A 14,704-nucleotide genomic window follows, 5' to 3' on the forward strand; every position below is an offset into this window, starting at 1 on the left:
AATCAGGATGGTAAATACCTTACAGGGTAATCAGATTCAAAACATAGAGAATCCCTCTAGACAAAACCTTAAGTTACAAAAAGACACAAAAATAGGAATATACATTCTATTCACTGCAGCTTATTTACCAGCCATTTAAACGAAAGGAAATCTAATGCATTTCTAGCTAGATTACTTACTAACTTAACAGAAGTTCTGAAGAGCATTCCTGACCGGGTCTCGGCAAAAGCATCACACAGACAGACAGACCCTATGTTTCTTCCCCCGCTCCAGCTTTTGAAAGTATCTTGTCTCCTCATTGGTCATTTTGGTAAGGTGCCAGCGAGGTTATCTTAGCTTCTTAACCCTTTACAGGTGAAAGGGTTTTGCCTCTGGCCAGGAGGGATTTTATAGTTCTGTACACAGAAAGGTGGTTACCCTTCCCTTTATATTTATGACATATGCTCTCCACCAAAGATAAGGGAGACCCCTCAATGTGATGCCTACAGTTGCATGGGAGCAGGGTTAACTTATACAGAAAAGAGATTCCAGTGACTTGTATTCTCTCCAAATTAGAAACTGTATTTCTCCTTGCCAGAACAACATTGGGTCACTTGAACTCCATGACGCCTGGATACTGGAGTGGATGGACACATCAGAATTTCATTAATAGGTAGGGTTGGATGTATATGTGCATGTAGACAACTTCCGATAAGTGCCAGATTGACAACCCTGGAGACAGTCCTCTGTATCCATAGATCAGATATTACAAAGACAGCAGCAATTCAAGCTTCTCCCTCACCAATCCCTGATGCAGAGTGCCCCCTTGAGGAGTGAGAAGGTAGTTCATTCCCCATGGTTCATTTGATCCTTGCCCTTTCTGCTATTATATTCCAACTAGGGAACCAGCTATAGAGGTTTTGTGATGCAAACACCTGCTAACTAGGACCCAGAGTGAAACTCACCAACAAATTCATTTCACACAGCCCACCCAACAGCCACTGGATGATATCAACTTTCAGTTACTACGGACTGGATGTGACTGGCAATCCTAAAGGTGAAAGGTTCTAGACTTCATTGCTAATTCCCTTGAGTCATTCAGTCCCCAAAGCTTCAAGCACAGATGAGCAGGCCGGTTTAAATAGTTGAACTAGTGCAATACTAATGGAGAGTGAAAGAACAAGTCCAGCGATTCTGCTGTTCATGAGTCACTAAAGCTGTGTACCAGCTGGTGTTAAAATGTTTACAAATGACAAAGCAAGCCCCTGATAATGATCATTACTACAGGGGTTTCTTAAATAATTCTATTGTGTTTTCTTACCTCTTTTACCATTGATTTAATAAGCTTGTTCGCCTCTTGTAAGTCATCTGGGTTTTTGCTTTTTAACAGTTTGGCTAAAAGCTGTAAGAAGAGAAGAGAACTTTTTAGGGAAAAGTAGCTTCTTAATAAAAGGAGGCAGAAAGATCATGTATCCAATGGCTGCTGCACTGGAGAAAGGGAAGTGGACAGTTCAGAGAAAGCAGACTTAGGTCAAAGCTTTTCCAACTACAGTAACTTCCTTAGGAGTCATTCAATGGATTTGCTATTTTGGTTTTTGTTAAATTACCAGATTTTCATTCATGTACAGTACAAGCACATTGGGATCTTGGAGACTTTCTGATACTAGACAAGAATTCCTCCCGGTGCAGAAAGGTGAAAAGCTTTTCCTCTCCTCCATTACAGCAGTTGGAGAGCGACTTAACTAGAAATGGCCAGACAGTGACAACACTGAGATGGTCTCTAACTCAGGATTTCAACTCTGAATCTCCAAGTGGTAAGAATCAAACCCACAGTCCAAGTGAAATCAGGCCCACATACCAGCAGATTAGAGCTGAGTCAGAGCACTTCCTTTTACTTTAAGTTGTTTTGTTTTGTTGGTGGGTATCAAGATTCCAGCCTTCACTTTACCTTGGATTTCTCCTCATCATCAAACACAGGGTTTTTGGGGCGAGGTGGTGGAGAGGGGATCAGAGTTCTATCCACTGGAATTACAGGGTCACACATAACAATACCTGAGAAGAAAGAGAAACAAAGTAGGTTTGTACATGCAGTCACTCAGGATAGTGCTAATATCTGTATACAGGCAGCACAGAGAGGGTGCAGCGCTGCTATTCACATACTGGGTTCAGAGGGAACATGCAGCCCAGCTCTTCGAACACTGAGATGGAAGGATATTTCAGTGAGGATTAATACAGCAGCAAAATCCCTGTGCATGTTATCTGGTGAACTGAGGGATGTTTTCCTTAGGGAAAGGCCAACACTCCAGGGGTTAGTTTGCCACATCCTTACAACCCACATAATCGATAGCTCTCCACTCTGGGTCTTTCTCCTTTCACGTTGGCCTGGGAACTCCAATGTAAGGCCCCATGTAATCCTGCTTTATGCAAATCCAAAGCCATGTGTATTTTTAGCATAAGGGAAGCAGAACAGACAAGCAGAGAACAATAATGCAGGATGCGGTATCCACAGACTCGAGCCACTAGTTGGAGAAAGGATCAAGTTTCACAGCCAGGCCCCACCACAAAATCCTTAACTTTGCATTATACTCATAGAGGCTTCCGAAGGCAGACTCTTTGTGCTGAAGCTATGAGCGTCTCTTCTGACCACTTTAGGCCTTGCCTATGTGAAAAAGATGCTCTTATTTTGGTTTAAACCAGGCTTGTTTAGTTTAAATTAATTAGGAATCAATTTAAGCTAAATCAAGATAATCCACTCAAACTAAAATAAGAGTGTCTACACAGAGGTTTGCACTAACTAAATCAGCTTAAAAACCAATTTAAGTTAAACCAGTGTAAAATTCTCACATAGACTTTTCTAGGTCTTTTCTACCATCTGATTGAACAAGTCCTGCCCCCAGATACAGGCTGCTTTCTTGACTGACCCCACTTTGTGACATTCCTGCTTAAACATGTAGCGTGCAGGAATGCACGAATGAGAAGCTGCTTCCCACCTTGTCTCTTCAGCATATAGTAGGCATCTTTGATTTTGGATTCCTCTGGCAGTGCTACTGTCCAGCTGTACAACAACTCAATAACTTTGGTTTTCACCTTCTCCGAGACTCTGTCTCCCAGGTACTGAGGGGGCAGGGGGAAGAAAGGAAAACATGTCAATCTCTCTCTCTCTCTTTGTAAAAAAAACAACAAAACAAAAAAAAAATACCAACCCAACCACTCAATATGGGAATTCATTATGTGCTCATTAAAGTCTGTTTTCACATTAGATGGGAGTATGAATATCCCCCTGTATCCTGTCTGTGCTGATCTGGGATACAGTTTCGTAACACAGATGGCCAGGAGCACTCATCACTAACTACACTGATACAAGATGAAGTTTACCATGACATAAACTTCCCTTACCTCTTTAAAGTAATATTTACATTGTGTTTCATGATAAAACATCATCTTGTCTCCACCTGCCTGAGACAACATGAGCCAAATTCAGTTTGGAGTTATTCCATGGCTAAATGGGATGCTCTGGGCCCAGTCCTGCTCCCAGTGAAATCAGTAGGAGCTTTGCCAGTGACTTCAATGGAAGAAGGATCAAACCTCCTGTTAGTATCCAGTTGCTTTTGTTATAAGAAAATGATGGTGATGATAATACTTTGCACTGACATCACCTTTCACCAAAGAATCTCAAAATGCTTTCCAAACATGAATGAAGCCCCATAAGATCCCTAAAAGATATGTAAGTATTACCCGCCTGCTACACTGATGCACAGAGAGGTTAAGTGACTTGCCCAAGACAACACAGCAAGTCAGTAGCAGACCCAGGAACCAGACCCAGGAGCCCCAACTCCTAGTCCCTTTCTCTAACCATTGAATTACGATTCCTCTCCCTGCTGATGATCATGTTTAAACAAAATGAGTAACACAAGGTCTAAAAGTGCTTGCACCACATTAAGGGAATGAGCAATGCTAAGTATTGCACAAGCAATGAGAAACAACTGCTGCTTGCTGAGAGAACTAGTAATCACAGTGCAAAACACCCAGCAAACAAAAGCTACAGACTAATTCACACAGTGAGCCAGATACTGTGCTGCACGCTTTGGGAGCTACTTGTGGTTTTAGAAAGGCCAGACTGTTACAAAATAGGTATAGAAAATAGCTTAAAGACTGACCTTTGGAGACACAACTTTTATTAACTCGTTTAAAAACCGAAACTTCCCTACTTCATTATGAAATCTTCTCCCACAGTTCTTCATACAAGCTTCCAGCACCTGTGTTCAAGCAACAGAAACAGGTGGTGAAATCAACACATCCCAAACCCAAACACATCCCACACAGCTGGTTTCTTCTAAGGGAGGCCCCAACTAGAACAGGTGACAGGTAAGGGTCACATTTCATTGAGATAGAGGAACTTCCACCCAAGGACACAAGGCTTGAACCCCACTTCTTTGACTGTGAAATTATCGAAACAGGCAGCTTCCCCAATCTCGAGAGAGCATGCTGAGGAGCCCTCTCCTGCGGAGGGGTGGCAGCGGTGGGAAAAAAAAAACCTCCCTGAAGGTAACAAACCAAAGGACCTAGAGTGAAACTGAGTTTTTCTGGCTCCAATACAGTTAGTAAACTAACTCCATGCTTCAGTTACACGAGTCAAGTATCCTTCTTTCTTGGTCTTCCTCCCCTTGCAGAGGAGGAGAATTAAGGAGTTGATTGTGTCAGTTTCAGTGAGCATGGGAATGATGGTACTAGATAACCCCACTGAACAGTAGGGATCGCCCCCCCATAAATTCCTCATTGAAGAGCCCAGCTGGGCTCTGGGCTTTGAGAGAGGAGATAAGGACTACCTACTGTCAAGGCCTGGACTGCCTCCCATTCCTGGGGTGACTGGATTTTATGAGCCAGCAGTCTCACCGCTATCTGTGGACTGAAACAAACCAAGGTGCCACATTATAAATAAAACAGACACAGGGATTTTAGGACTTTCTAGACTTTCACAAAATCTTCTGATTAGACAAGTACGGTATCACAAAATTAAAAGGAAATGCCACTTTGCCCTTCTATAGCTTTACATCTTCAAAGCACTTTAACAAAATAATCCTTACAGCATCTATGTAAACTGGGGTGTTTACACATGTAAAAGGGGAACATGGTCTAGTGCACATGGTCTGGGCACAGGACTGGTAGCCAGGAATTCCTGAGATCTAATCCTGCTTCACTGAATGTTTCATGGTGTGGCCTTTAACCTTCTCTGTGCCTCACTTTGCTTTGTCTACGGTAGAATAATACTTCCCTACTTTGCAGGAGTGCCATGACTCATGAGGGTTCGTTAGTTATTGTTTATAAAGTTTTCTAAAGATGTAAAGCTTTATATTAACTTGTAAATGGCTTAGTCAGAATGGAGAACACTCAATATATAAAAATTGCAGCCAGGGAGGTTGGACATTATCCTAACTATCATGGTAGTTAAACACTGGAATAAATTGCCTTGGAAGGTTGTATACTCTATCATTGGAGGTTAAGAGCAGGTTAGACAGGCACCTGTCAGGGAGGGTCTAGATAAATACTTAGTCTTGCCTTGAGTGCAGGGGACTGGACTAGAACTCTTGAGGTCTCTTCCAGTCCTATGATTCTGTGAAATATTCTATGAAAATAAATGATAAGGATTATTATCCCCATTTTACAGATTGAGAAATTGAGGCAGAGAGGTTAGGAAAGATTCCCAAGGCCAGATAAGCAGTCAACGTCAGAGGCAGGTTTAGAACTCATGTTTTCCTGGCACCCAATCCTGCGCTCAGATCACGTTGTTTTTCAAAGAAAAGAGGAAGAGGTTTGCTATATGCTTCCACATTACCCTACTTCCTTTATGTTCATGTTTTCCTTGTAATATCAGCATACTTTTCCAACATAAAACATCAACAGCTGGACATAAAATTTTGTTTCAACTGAGAATGTTAAAATACAATACTAAGTCTGACTGACTTGGAACACACACCCTTCAAGTTCTTTGTTGATCTGGTCACAGAACCCAATGATGTACTCCCAGTCTTCTTGCCTGTTAGACGGGTTGGTGGCTTTATCTTTAGTAAAAAAAATAAAAACAGAGAACACATATTACCAAAATACACGAAGCAGAATAACTGGCCTTTCCGAGGGAGAAGCGCCAACTGCCACCCATCAAAATTGAGAAATGAGTTCACAATTTCCATTCCCATATATCTGTGGGTGCTCAGTCAGGAAGGCGTGTCAAAGTCAAGTCAGGCCACTCAAAATTAGCAAAACACCTAATACAGTTTTCTGCAGAACCAGGCAATGAAGCTCATGTACTTACAGATTCAGTATTTTCTAGTTACTGAATAGAAGAGAACAACCTCACAGTCGTACCCCAGCTAGGCAGGCTTGCAATGGTGTCTCTCTCCTTTTTGCCCGTTTACTTAGGGCCAGAGCCTTCAATCCTGTTGTATGCAAATCTCCCTTTGCAGTCACTGGGAGTTTTGCATGTGTACAAATTGCAGGATCGGGGTTTAACACAGTACATAGATCCTTTACCTTTGATGCCTTGTTATTGGAATACCACAGAATTTATTAGATGCCTTTGCATTTCTTACTGGAAATGAGATTCACAATCCAGTTTGTCAATACCTTACTTTGGGATACTCCCTAGCTCACAAAGAAGCAGGTTGCAGAATCCTGAAGCTATTGAGATCTATTTTTGTTAAGAATTTATCTGCTCCGGATAAGTCAACTCAGATACAGTGACCAAGGCTCCCGCTTCAACCTAATTTTACAGCAGAGCCAACTGAGGCATGATTGTAGTCGAGCGGAAATTTGTTTGTTATAGGGGCAGCAACAACATGCTGCAGTTTTGCATTACCAATCCGGACTCTCTCCCTCCCGCAATGACTAAGTTATCAACAGCAGGAATCAATACCAAGGAAGAGAAATATGTTACAAATCCAGCTGAAATACCGCAAATCAAACCATAGTGAAAGTATGTAAACATGCATGTACTGTAGTCTTAAATGCAAATGTAAAAGAATACTACTCTACAAACTGTCATTAAATATCAGCATTAATTTAGAAAAACACATCCTTCCACCGGTCCACTGCCATAAATATAACAGTTGTCAAACTACTGCACTGAAACGTCTGTTTTAAAGTGCATCCGAACCCTCTTGCTGTTGTATTCCTACAGTTTCAGAGTAGCAGCCATGTTAGTCTGTATTCGCAAAAAGAAAAGGAGTACTAGTGGCACCTTAGAGACTAACAAATTTATTTGAGCATAAACTTTTGTGAGCTACAGCTCACTTCATCGGATGCAGTGAGCTGTAGCTCACGAAAGCTTATGCTCAAATAAATTTGTTAGTCTCTAAGGAGCCACTAATACTCCTTTTCTTATTCCTACAGTGTTTTCTTGGCTTTGCTTTCCCCAGAAAAATGCTCCCATAATCTCACAGGCCCCAGTCTTGTGAGATGCTCCACATATGTGGATCCCTGTGCCCAGGCTGAGCCCTAGTGGCTTCTATGGGACTCTGGGAGAGCAAAAGGGCACACACTACAAAGCTGCTTCCCTTAGTCTTTAAATTAAGCTACCGAGCTTTGTTTTAAACTCAAGAAAGTTTAGTTAAAAATGTAGTGCCATGTATTTGTTAAAAACACTAAAACCTTATTACCATGCCCTTGATTTCTAAACACCATGACAGCAGCATGAAAAACCAGGCTTACAAAACAGCCTGTTATCTTCATGTAAGCAAATCGGCATTCTGTATGTCTCTGTGTTCCAAAGCACCCTTCCATTGCTAGCGCCACCAGCTTGTGCTGCTCTTTGCATAATGCAGACTTAAGAAATATACAATGGGATGTACTATTATTACCAAAAAAACAACTAATTCCTTTCAATCAATGCACATTTGGGTGGCTGCGCAATCTGACACCAGGAGGGAGATCTGGTCTGGGCAATGAAACATAAATGACATTTCCACGGTAGTCACTAATTTTAAAGCTGCTCTGCTTTTTAACTCGAATGAATTCTCCCAACATCTCTTGGAATCTCAGAGGGTTGCATATTCTCAGTTTAGGCTTGGAGTCACCTCACAAGCCTTGTTGTTTTATACTCTGAACTCTCATGATAGTCAATTCCAATAAGAAGAGACACATTATTAGGGGGAGATTACATTCCATATACGGAAATCACCCCTTACAAATATCAATGTAATATCTGCATATCATCCTATTTCATAGACATCAACATGCTCTATCAGAAATTCTGTCCTGGCCTGGAGAGTGAAATCCTCTGTCTACAGAGCAGGTAAAGTGCAGGCAGCAGCAGAACAAGCTTCCCCACGTTGCCTCATTAAGGTGCCTCAACCATGATCTGGAAGGGTCACCTCTAGGAGGAGAGATTTACTCCTTAGTGTTCTCAGTCCTTGGCCTCTCTGTTAATACTGCCAGACAAGGATCCAGTTAGCACCCGTTGTGGAAGCAGATTTCATGTGAACACTTGGTCTACTAGGACACAAACTAAAACTTATCAGCTGATTTCACATCAACCACTGAACAGCCCTCGGTACATCTGAACCAGCACTTAGAGGAAAGGGCTCTAGAACACATTACCACAATCCCATCACCATCCAGTCCCTTGGCTTTTAGAAACTGAAACATTTGAGTCACACCTGATGGTATAATAATGTTATCTCATACCTGATCTGAGTGTCAAAGCCACTCAGCATTTCTTTGCTGTTCTAAATCCTGAAACACTAAAGAGGTGACACTCAGCTGTAAACCAAGGGTGCCTATTTCATTTATATAACAATGCTTTTGAACCCTGGGGAACAGAGAACTTTAATTGTCTAATGAATTATTCATATTTTTACTGTTTTACTTCTCTGTTGAAAGAAGGAAAACTTACAAGCCAACATTCTAGATGCCCATTACCAGATTGAGGGCCTGAATTGGGATCCTCAGCTCCTAGCAGCTGTATGTCTGGTGTTCTCACTCTGTCTGTATCCCAGGTAGAATAAGCAGAATGCTAACTGATATAACATGGAAATAGTTGACAGCATTTACACACACTCACAGATATAGTAGGTTTTATCCCTCTTTCCCCTCCCTCTTCTTAGATTATGAGCTCTTTGGGGCAGTACACAATATATTTACTATATGTGTGGACAGTGTCTAGCACATCATGGAGGTAACTATAATATAAATAAGCTACCTTGTATGTGGGCATCAGACAGAGCAGACAGTGTTAAGTAAAAGGATCCAGCTGTGTGAGAGCAACTGAGATTCATTTATTAACCTCCTTCAGCTAAGGCTGGATGTGGAACCGCATGCAGGGAGAGAAAGAGCCCTGTCATCCCAACAGCCAAAAGTAGGAAGGGAGAGAGGATAAAGATGCTGGGTCATCACATATTGAAGCACATCTCTTGCTGCAGTGTGAGGACTGGAGGATGAGATTACTGTGGCTTTGTGACTCCCATCTGATGACAGAATGGCTCTGCCACTCAGCTGAAGGGCAAGTGCCATTGATTCAGAAAATTCCTGGTACACAAGTCATGTTCTGTCCTTTCCTTGATGTGGGAGGTTGGTCCATACTGCTGTATGGATTTTGCCCCTTCCCTTCAGTAAGGACACAATGGGTACAAATCTTCTAGCTTAGCATCTAACACAACACTCTTTTTTATAGAAAGTTATCAGAAAAACAGTCTAAGCCAATGGTTCTCAAAGCTGGTCCACCGCTTGTTCAGGGAAAGCCCCTGGTGGGCCGGACTGGTTTGTTTACTTGCTGCGTCCGCAGGTTCGGCCGACTGCAGCTCCCACTGGCCACGGTTCACCGCTCCAGGCCAATGGGGGCTGTGGGAAGGGCAGCCCCCATTGGCCTGGAGCGGCGAACCGCGGCCTGTGGGAGCCGCAATAGGCCAAACCTGCGGACGCGGCAGGTAAACAAACAGGTCCGGCCCACCAGGGGCTTTCCCTGAACAAGCGACGGACTGGCTTTGAGAACCACTGGTCTAAGCAGTTCCACTTCCTAACCAAGTTTCCCACTCCCATAATCACACAATTACCATGAAGTAATGAAGAGTTATACAGTGTCACACATTCCCCTCACCTTTATCCAACAGAACGGCCAAAAGGCACCAGGTACCTCTCCTGTATATCTCCATTGTGACCTTTTCCTCCCAAAACTCCACTTCCCTAAGGGAGGGCGTGTCATTTGGCAAAGACACCCGGACTCCCCGCACTAGCCCACATACATTTCTTCAATGGCCAACAGAAAATAAATTATCTGTGCTCCTCTACAATGGGAGGATTCTATAATCAGCCCAGCATGAGTCACTGTACCAGTGATCAAGCATAAACATATTTTTTTAAATTAGGAAGCAACATTCAAGTCTTATATCTAGGCTTGGCATATTCCATTTTCATTTTTGTTGATAATTTAGATGGATAATATGTTTATTTTTAAGCTTTTCTATTTTTATTGATTTAAATATTCACACCTGTGGGAAATTATGCGGAGGGTCAGAAAATATGGGTCATCAGACAATAATTATTAAAAGACAGTAGACACTGCCATTCAAAAATATAAAGCTTTAGAATTATTAAAATGCAAATTTTCAATATCACACATAAAAATACACAAAGTAAATATCCTTAAATCAAACTCTATTAAGTTCTCAAACAGTGTTTTTCTTACTTTGCCTCTCTGTACATTTCAATTATCATCCATGGAAATATTTTTGTCAGTTTGTGCATGTGAGGTGAAATCGACATTTACCAATAAAAAACAGATCCTTTCAAGCCCACTTATGTCCCATGAAAAATATGCCCTGCCCTCAGCCCCCAATCAGGCTCACGAAAGTTAGTGATATGGCCTATCTAGTTGTAAGTGACCAAGCCATAGGATATCCGGTCCCTCAACTTTCACTGTCTTAAAATTCAAACTATTGGGAAACTTTTCCTGCTACTCAACCTAAAATTTCCCTCATATTAGACATATTTTCATACATGAGCTGTATTCCATTAACCAGTTCTCTTTGGGGAGAGAAAGAGAGAGAGACTGGGTGTTTCTGATTATGTCACTGGCTATAATTAATACATAGCCAGAAAGATACTGACACATTGTGAGGAGCTCACAAGATCAGCCAAAATAATCAGCAGGCAAGAAGAAATGATGTATAAGAAAAGACTAATAGCTAAAAACAACTGACATAACTACAGATATAGATGATAACATTCTACACCTATTTGAACAGTGTAAACACCATGCTGGAAGAGGAATTATTTAAGCTAATGTATGGAAATACAACTAGGAGTAATAGATTTTAGATTGTAAACTCTATAGGGTAGGGACTATGTTCTGTTCTACATTTTTCAGAGGAACAGCCGTGTTAGTCTGTATTCGCAAAAAGAAAAGGAGTACTTGTGGCACCTTAGAGACTAACCAATTTATTTGAGCATGAGCTTTCGTGAGCTACAGCTCACTTCATCTGATGAAGTGAGCTGTAGCTCACGAAAGTTCATGCGATGAAGTGAGCTGTAGCTCACGAAAGCTCATGCTCAAATAAATTGGTTAGTCTCTAAGGTGCCACAAGTACTCCTTTTCTTTTTGTTCTACATTTGTACAGTACTAGACCCTGGTTGGGGCTTTTAGGCCCACTGTAACACAAATAAAGAAAGAAGTGGGATGAAATAAAGAAAGGGAAAAATCTAGGCAGTAAGATCTAGTGGCTTGTGGAGTAGTCTCCCTAAAGGAAGTGGTGGAAGCCCCAGACCTTGGAACATTTAAAAACGTATTACCATTATTATCATTTATTTGTATTGCAGCGGCACCTAAGAGCTCCAGACATGGACCAGGACCTCATTGTGCTAGACGCCGTACGAACACAGGACAAAAAGACAGTCAGATTGTACAGAATAATGTACAACTGGGAACTGTTCAGCACTGGCTGGGAGATGGACTAACCAAGGCTTTTTCTACCTTAACCTTCCAGGATTCTGTGAATAGAGAGTGACTTGCCCTTAAAGATATGATTCCAAATACTGAAGTCTGTAACAGTTCCTGTTATAAAATCTTTTTAAAAGACAAACTCTATTTATTTCACCTGAAGCCTGTAAATCCTACTGTGAAATGATAGCTCTGAATAAGGCCTGGGTTTCCCACGACGGTAAAACGTATCAGAGAGATACAGTCGGTGAGCTTGTAGCTGTTGTAGCTCAAAAGCTTCTCTCTTTCACTAACAGAAGTTGGTCCAATAAAAAATATTAACCTCACCCACCTTTTTTCTCTGATATCCTGGGATCAACATGGTTACAACAACACGTATAAGGTGTGACTGATTTAATGGAGAAAATCCGATAGGTGTGGACTAAGACAAACAGCACATTGTAATTGGCCAAGCGAAGCGAGGTCTCACATTCAACTTGGTGGCATTTCTCCGTCATCTATCTATTACAATAACTTTGACTGGTACACCTGATCTATTCCAAAATTTCAGGGAATGTTCTAGGCATCAGTGGGCAGAATCCTATTGTTTTAGGTGAAAATCAGAAAACTGGAAGGAGGAAATGGTAGGCACATGGAGCTCCTTCCGGCTAGTCAACAGACCCAGCTGCTTCTACCACCTCTGTAATTGTCCATATATCCAAGAACTAGTTGATGACACCAATTAACAATTTCCAGCAAAACTATCTCCCCCATCTCATCTCTGCCCATCCTTCCAATAGAGTTTAACATGTTGACACCCTGAATGACTTCCCATTCTCTCCCACAAAGAAATAATAATGGTGTGTAGAAGGCATTATAAAGGAACACACAGAGCTCCTCACATGGAGGAGTAGGGGGAGCACACAGAGCATTTAGTATGGGAGGGCAGAATGGGGGAAGGGGACATAAAGACCATGGAAATTGGAGGGCCCACAGAACCCCTGCTATAGTGGAGAAAAATGGGGGACAATGGTCTGGGGGGAGGTGGGACAGACAGAGCCCCCGACATGTGGCTGAGGGGGCAATGAGGGGGGACACAGAGCTTCTGTCACTGGAGAAGAAGAGGGCCCCAGTCATGGGGGCAGAGGGAGCACAGGGATCTCTAGCATAGGAAGAATGGGGGAGTCTGGGGACACACACAGAGCTCCTGGCAAGAGGGGGTTGCAGAGAGTCCTTGAAATAGAGGGGGGTGGGAAAGCAGCACACAGGGAACCTGTGGAAGGGAATGGAGGAATGCAAGGAGCTCGGCTTACAAAAGCTACAAAGTGTGTGGCCACCTAGTACAGTATACTTTGCATATGAGAATCCAAACCACAGGAAAATTTAGAGAAGAAGTGAATACTGACCTTTTATAGCCAAAGAGCTGGTAGTTTGGAGGAGGTGGGGAATGAGTAAAGAATTTCCCTGGTTCACAAATGAATCACCAAATAACAGGCCAGACCTGCTGTTGTGGCCACTGCAATTGCAGCTCTGGATTTCTGCTTCACTCATGCAGACACGATGAGTACATTGAACACTCAGTTGGACAAGTTATTGGTGGGGATATTTTTGAGAGGAGAATCATTCCTCCAGTGTGAATACATAACAAGCCGTCTCCCCTTCCGCCCCAGCTCTAGCAGAGAGCCAGTCTACAGAGTAAGTTCCTCCTTGGCATTACCCCATAAGCAGGCAATCCCCTTTAGCAACAGGGATGGTGGAGCGGTTGAGCAACAGGAAGTCAGTGGCAGGAAAGGGACAGGGAGTGAGTGACAGGGAGGCAGACAGAGAATGGGAAAGAAAGCCAGGCAGTGAGAGAGAGAACAAGCCAAAACTGAGTGGGGCGAGTAGGTGGAGATAGCCAGCAGGCACTGGGAGAAGAGGGGACAGGCACAAGACAGGTCAAGTACATACTCAGAAATTATCAGACTTTCAATTTAAAAGCAATCAGGAAAGACTGTGTATGACTCTAGGTGGGGGCTGGAAAGGGGAAAAGGCAGCAGAGACAGCATCAGGCTATTAGATAACCTGACAGGGACTCAGAAATGGGCAGTAAGGACAAAGAGACACATGGGATAAAACCCCAAATGCACTGGAAAGCCCTATTCCAGGCAGATGCTTGGTACATTGTTTATAAAACAGCTAGTGTAATAATAATTGCATTCATAATCATTTCCCTTTGCGAGAAACCAGAAGGCTCTGTCCATCTACACACAGAGAAAACACCTCTATAGCCCATCATGCTGCTAAGAGTATTTTTTCATGTGAGCTGGTGGAGGTGACAGAAAGTGGGTGGAGGGGGCATGGGCACAGAAGGGGAGAGGGAACTGGATATGGAGTGGGAGGGCATGGAATGGGCATGGGAGCATTTGGCAGAGGGGGAGACATAAGCAGAGAAGCAGGGAATGATGGATATGGGGGCAACAGGGGCATGGACAGGACGGGGGGGCCATGGACAGGGAGACACAGGGGCATGGACAGGATGGGGGGGGACACGGACAGGGGGACACAGGGGTATGGATCGGACGGGGGGGACATGGAGGCTTGGACAGGATGGGGGACACGGACCAGGGGACACGGGGGCATGGACAGGACAGGGGGACACGGACTGGGGGACAAGGGGGCATGGACAGGACAGGGGGACACGGACAGGGGACACGGGGGCATGGACAGGACAGAGAGACACGGACAGGGGACACAGGGGCATGGACAGGACGGGAGGGACACGGTCAGGGGGACACGGGGGCATGGATTGGACAGGGGGACATAGGAGCATGGACAGGA

The 14,704-nt window shown here is 43.2% G+C and overlaps 1 protein-coding gene across 3 annotated transcripts in view; it reads right to left on the bottom strand.

The window, feature by feature from the left end:
- GGA3 (golgi associated, gamma adaptin ear containing, ARF binding protein 3) overlaps positions 1-14,704 on the bottom strand; it is a 31,921-nt gene that overhangs the window by 16,765 nt on the left and 452 nt on the right. Inside the window, exons 1-7 of one of the 3 annotated variants that reach the window (XM_048817609.2) lie at positions 13,291-14,143; positions 5,954-6,038; positions 4,810-4,885; positions 4,137-4,235; positions 2,970-3,093; positions 1,928-2,031; positions 1,301-1,381 (exon numbers count right to left, since the gene is read on the bottom strand). In XM_048817609.2, coding sequence (XP_048673566.2) covers positions 1,301-1,381; positions 1,928-2,031; positions 2,970-3,093; positions 4,137-4,235; positions 4,810-4,885; positions 5,954-6,038; positions 13,291-13,435 — 714 coding nt within the window. In that variant the 5' untranslated portion in view covers positions 13,436-14,143. Of the gene's footprint in view, positions 1-1,300; positions 1,382-1,927; positions 2,032-2,969; positions 3,094-4,136; positions 4,236-4,809; positions 4,886-5,953; positions 6,039-13,290; positions 14,144-14,704 lie in introns of those variants that run through there. The other 2 variants (XM_048817610.2, XM_048817613.2) reach the window with 2 other exon arrangements.

Source organism: Caretta caretta, chromosome 14 (assembly GCF_965140235.1).
Source record: "Caretta caretta isolate rCarCar2 chromosome 14, rCarCar1.hap1, whole genome shotgun sequence".
Classification (NCBI taxonomy): Eukaryota; Metazoa; Chordata; order Testudines; family Cheloniidae; genus Caretta; species Caretta caretta.